The 6,000-nt window shown below is 44.1% G+C and overlaps 1 protein-coding gene across 4 annotated transcripts in view; it reads right to left on the reverse strand.

Moving 5' to 3' along the window:
* The window catches only part of DENND3 (DENN domain containing 3), a 31,104-nt gene extending 25,710 nt beyond the window's left edge, over nucleotides 1-5,394 (reverse strand). For all 4 annotated transcript variants that reach the window (XR_014942381.1, XR_014942382.1, XM_085536908.1 and 1 more), the window contains exons 1-2: nucleotides 5,244-5,394; nucleotides 480-756 (exon numbers count right to left, since the gene is read on the reverse strand). Coding sequence is in view for 1 of the 4 variants with exons in the window: in XM_032442924.2 (XP_032298815.2) it covers nucleotides 480-756; nucleotides 5,244-5,327 (361 nt within the window). In the remaining 3 variants the exon portion in view is untranslated. The remainder of the gene's footprint in view (nucleotides 1-479; nucleotides 757-5,243) is intronic.
* Between the last annotated feature and the right edge of the window lie 606 nt (nucleotides 5,395-6,000).

Below are 6,000 nucleotides of genomic sequence, written 5' to 3' on the forward strand. Positions count from 1 at the left end.
GACAAAATACAATAGATGAGTTTTGTTCACTTTTTCCCCCCTTCAAGACATTTGCAAGGTCTGCAGTTCCAATACTCCTATTAAAATTGTTGCGATTAAGCCTAGAGGAAATAGTCATTAATTCATGGATATCTCAACAGCCAATGAAAAGTGAAGTGGAAAGTACTCAATCGTTTAATACAAACAAACAAAAAAAGTTAAGGAGGAAGTGCATGTTCATTGAAACCAAGATTTACCAATAATAGAAAGGGATTTCTGGCTTCCCCCTCTTGGAACAGTTGTGACAGCCAACACTGATGGATTTGTTCACACTGAACAGCCCTGCATGTAACAGCTGCTCTCCACACGGACTCGCTCACAAGCAGACACGTTTATTTATTTTTTTACTGTGAAATTCATCAAAATAGCAAAAGATGCTTTTCTAAATGATCATCAAATATCAAAACAGTTCTCATTTATTAGTAGGAATGCAGCAATACCTGGGAAGCACAGCTGGGGCAAACCAATGAGATCAATGTCCTTTGGAACTGTAATATCTTCAGTGCCAGGTGCTTTCTGCTCCCCATTGAGAGTCTTGGCATTTTCCAACTTGGGTCTCTCTTTCTTTTTTCTGAAAGATCGGCGTTTGCCTCTGGTGAAGTTACTGCCACTCGTATTAGTTGAGTGAACATCATCTCTGTTGATAAATGGAGGCACAAATACAGAAAGAACTTCTGGATGCAGGGGAAGAAGACTTCTGGGTTTTCTTTGAGTGTCCTTTAAAAAAATGATAATAAGAAAAACATAAACTGGCATTTATCCCCTAGGGTTTTTTTTGAAGCAATTATAGCTTTATTTTCTCTCTGCTTCTAAAACTGTGGTTTTATAACACACTTTCCCTTGATAATTCATCTTTCATTTAGTTTGATGATTTAAAGAAGTTAATGCAAGGGGAGTACACAAGTCATTTTTAGTCAGCAATAAATCATTCTTCATCATTCAAAACATATCTCACCAAACCCCTTCACATAAGAAAGTGAACAAATCCTAAGTCAGATATTCTCTCCTTCCAAGCATTCAGATTAAGCACAAGCTGAATTTAAAATAAAAGTTTACTAACAACAGAAAACAGGCAGCATTTAAAGAAAAGCAAAAAAAAGGAAGTAGAGCTGAACTCCCCAGGTAAGTCTTTGTTCAATTTTAGGGAAAACCTGGGAGCACTTTTTGTACTCTTGGCCATGTAATGGATACGAGCAGCTACATCTTCTATTACTTCATTGTAATTTTAATTCCTTCTGAAAGACCAAAACAGCAAGTGAAAGCTCTGTTCAGTGAGCGGATATTTGGAAACAGGAAAGGCGAGTCTCGCTGTGGCTCAGAAGCTGTTCCGTGTTCAACTCTTTGCCAACTGATAAATGAAGAAACTTCTTTTGCCCTCAGACATGATGCAGCAGCACCACTTATTTACATGTTCCTTCGGTACCAGTAATGACATCTTTCATTATTTTCCCCACTCAAAGATACACTATTGACTTAAAAGAGCGTGTTACGAACTGGAATACTGAGTGCCATACCCTACCAAGCTAAGAACTTCATTTTTCTAGTGGGTAATTGACACCTGTTCCATGTGAAGAAACTGAACAGAGATAAATCCAACACGACCACCCTCAAAAACATGCTGCTAAACTTTACAGATGGAAATTCAGAATTAGAGCTTAGCCCTAAGGCAGTTATTAAGATGACTTCCTCTGCTCCTGTGAGAATAGTATAGTACCATATACGTCACAGAGAAGAAACAGCCTTTTTAAGTGAGCACTAATCTAAACATGAAAAACAGAGTGTTGAAATCACAGTGTAACATCAGCCACGTGACACCTCCTTGATCTCATTTTCCTCTTTCCAACACCGAAGAAGTTCATTCCACCCCAAATGTTATGAAAGAACTGGCTTCTTTACAGAAGAGCTGGGTGGGGAAAGTCATGAAGCCTTAGAAGAGTTAGTTTGGAAGGGACTTGTAGAGGTTCGAGCACAACCTTTTGCTCAAAGCAGCAATAAGTGAAGATGGATCAGGTTGGTTTGGAATTTATCCAGACATCACCTGGTCTAAGGAGCCTGCTTGGACAGGAAGGTTGGACAAGATGATCCCTAGAGGTTCCAGAAATCCACTAAGTAAGTTTTCAACACTTGAGTTCCAGCTCTCATAAAATTCAGACAGCTACTTCTGGTAACCCTTCTGTTTGTAAGCAGTTGTGTTTATCCTGATACACAAAGCTGGGACAGTATTCCAAGTAGATACATATCTCAGTGCTGAATTATAACAATAGCCATCACTTACCTTCACCTGCTGGCTATGGCTCTGATAAGGTAAGTCATTACATGCTCAGTTTTCACTGCAACAAGAACACACTGATAACTAATAATCAACTTGAATTACATGATCCTTGAGGTCCCTTCCAACCCGGGTCATTCTGTGAACTTGATTATATATGGCTTCTTGCACAAGACAAGACACCTCATTTCCAGAGGGCTAATACAGAAAAAGGCAACAAAAACAAAGGGTGTGGGGAGGGAGGGAAGGGTTGAAGGTAGGGGTTGGGGGTTACGTCTGAATTAGGATGGCCAGAAAGCACAACACAGCCACTGTCAGAGCAACATCCATAACACTGGGAGTGGCAGGCAGATCTAGAAATCAACAACTGAAACAACCAGACATCCTGCAGACTGCTCACATTTGTCATAACAAAACCCAGTTTTCCATCTGACAACGGCTTGGGAAAAAGAAGATGGCTGTATGATCTTCATTATTGTACATCTGAGCCCTACAAAATATACATTGCCAACACTAAAAACATCATGAAATACTCAAAAGCTGTCTTTGATCTCTTCAAACTGAAGTCTCATAGTGACCATATGATTGTCACTAAGAAGGATCAATAGATGACAGCCCAGAAACTTCAGTTTTGGAGCTTCAATGCAAAATTGTCTCTTTGTTCCCGGAATCTCCGCTGTCAACAGGTCAATAATACAAAGCTTCTCTTCTTTTGGGAGTGGTTTAACCATCATGCTCCCACTGATTTTATTACTTTATAACCCCACACTGCAATAAAATAACTGCACAAACACACTTCCTAGACCTAGATTTGAAGGTTACATCTGCAAATACCACCTTGAGCCCAGCACTCTAGAGTGAACTTTTCTTTTTCTGTTGATCATTTCCCTTCTTTCAGCATTCACTGAAACTGCACAAAACACATCCTACCATTTCCTCACATCGATAGCACTGTGGGAAGAAGAGGAAGTGGAATAACCCTACAAACTTTATCCCAGAGACTGAAATCCCTGCAGTTCAACAGCTCAAATAGATGTTGCTGTAGTAACATTAATACAGGAGAGAATACTTTCCTTTCTGACACCACATTCTATATTTTGAGCAGAGGATTTAAAGCCTGTAGTGCAAGCGAAGCAATGGAATGGCTCTATTTATTAGCTTTTTTTTAATCCAATTTCCTATGTATTGTCCTACAAAGTGTTTCTTTTTGGAAGCAATGAGATCATACCGTGGACTGAAAAAAGAAATTCGCTCATTCTAAGTTTACTTCTCAAACAAATACCAAAACAACACGTAGACTCCAGTTACAAAAGCCTGGTGATAAGATTTATGGCACATCTACTTCCCCAATTTCAACGTACACATGAATGAGGTCCTGGAATTTGAACCTCACTTTAACCAGTATCACTTAAGAAGCCAACATCAGCAAAACCACCTTCTGAATAAGCGAGCAGCAAGAAAGACTTTGTTATCTAACGCTACTAGAGCGCACAAAGCCAAGCTCAAGGTAGACAACAGAGATCCGTGGGAGCTGAAGTTTTGGCTTTCAGCATGTGCCAACATCACGGCTTCCCCTATGGCAGGACAGTATCAGCCACCACCATCAGCACATTTGAACAAAGCAAAATCAGGAAGAGAATCGAATTGTTAACTCAGAATCACAGAATTGTAGGGGTTGGAAGGGACCTCTAGAGATCATCGAGTCCAACCCCCTGCCAAAGCAGGCTCCCTACACCATGTCACACAGGTAGGCATCCAGGTGGGTCTTAAATATCTCCAGAGAAGGAGACTCCACCACCTCCCTGGGCAGCCTGTTCCAGTGCTCCGTCACCCTCACTGTAATGAAGTTCTTCCACACATTCATGCAGAACTTCCTATGCTGTACTTTCATCCCATTACCCCTAGTCCTGTCCCCACTCACTACTGAAAAGAGACCAGCCTCACCACTATGGCTCCCACACCTCAGGTATTTATAAACCTGAATCAAGTCCCCTCTCAGCCTTCTTTTCTCAAGGCTAAACAGACCCAGTTCCCTAAGTCTCTCCTCATAGGGGAGATGCTCCAGGCCCTTCACCATCTTAGTGGCCCTCTGCTGGACTCTTTCCAAGAGATCCCTGTCTTTTTTGTACTGGGGAGCCCAGAACTGGACACAATATTCCAGATGAGGCCTCACCAGGGCAGAGTAGAGGGGGAGGATCACCTCCTTCGACCTGCTGGACATGCTCTTTTTAATACACCCCAGTATGCCATTGGCTTTTTTGGCTACAAGGGCACACTGCTGGCTCACGGTTAATCTGTCGTCCACCAGGACGCCCAGGTCCCTCTCAGCAGAGCTCCTCTCCAGCAGCTCTTCCCCCAGCCTGTACCGGTGCATGCAATTATTTCTACCCAGGTGAAGCGACACGTGAAGCGACAGGTGACCAACAAGTTATAAACCAGATACTCAAAGCAACACACAATATATCAACTTCTGCTGTGCCTGAATAGAACCAGCTGTAAGAAACTGAGCACTTCATGACTCCAAGCTTAATATCCATGCAGGGATTTACACCCTGTTCTCCTAATAGCGCAGGTCACCAGGCTTTATTCCCCATGTAAAAAGATGGGAAATGGGCTGTTCACCTGTGAAGGATACACACTATTAAAGCATCCTGCCATCCCAGCTTACAGAAATTCACCTCACATCCTCCACATTCATCCGAAAAAAGCATTATTAACCTCACTATGGAATAACCCCTACTACATCGATACTCTCCTACCAGAACAACTGTTTTTAAAGCATATCTGCCTCACCCTGTGACAAAAAACGAGGTAACTCAGCAGTTTTGCTGATCTTGAAAGAAGCAGGGCCCAAGGGAGCAGGCGGGGGGGGGGGGGGGGGGGTCGGGGAACTGACCCCACAGAGCCCACCCCGGCAACAGCCGCCACCTCTCACCTGCAGTTGAGACTTCAACTGCTCCCTGGGCACGCCGACCAACAAGCAGACCTCCAACAGTCCCGAAGGCAACGCATCCTCCATGGCACGGCAAAGCAGAGCGGCGATAACACACGATCCCTCCGGCCGCCCCGTCCCTCAGGGCCGCTCCGCTCCTCCCAGTCGCAGCGGCGGGGCGAGCTCCCTCACCCGCCTCTCCCCCTCAGGGTAATACGCGTTTTGATTGGCTGTTCGCCCTGTCGATCTTGACTGTGACCAATCAGAGCCATAAGCGGTGACCTGGCGGGCCGGGTGTGGGCGGGGCCTCGCTGCTCGCTGCGCTGAGGTACTTTCCTCCCTCAGCAGCTTTGAGTCTTTCTTCGCACCTCTTCTCCACCCAGAAAAGCCATTTTAATTCCCAAAACGAAGCTCTGACCAGTTTCCCCTAAAGGCCTGATGGCACGAAAAGGCTGAGGTGCCTCAAGGTTGCCCCCAGTGCCTCTGAGAAGCGAGGTGAAGTCATGGGCTGGTGCTTTGATAAGAGGTGTTGTCCTCCTGCTGTTTGCTTCAGGTGACTCAGCAGTAGAATGTGACATAATAGACATTAAATTAGACTCACGGTTACGTAACACGTCATAGTTTCGACGAGCCGTAACCACAGATTTGATGGGAGGCTGTGGGGTGTTTTCATCTCAGAAGGTTCTCGGATGGGGCTGCCCACACAGCAGAGAAACAACTGAAGGGAATCTGCTTTATTTTTGATACACAGTGAGTCACT

Source organism: Coturnix japonica, chromosome 2 (genome assembly GCF_054131305.1).
Source record: "Coturnix japonica strain WE chromosome 2, WE-NBRP24, whole genome shotgun sequence".
NCBI classification, from domain to species: Eukaryota; Metazoa; Chordata; class Aves; order Galliformes; family Phasianidae; genus Coturnix; species Coturnix japonica.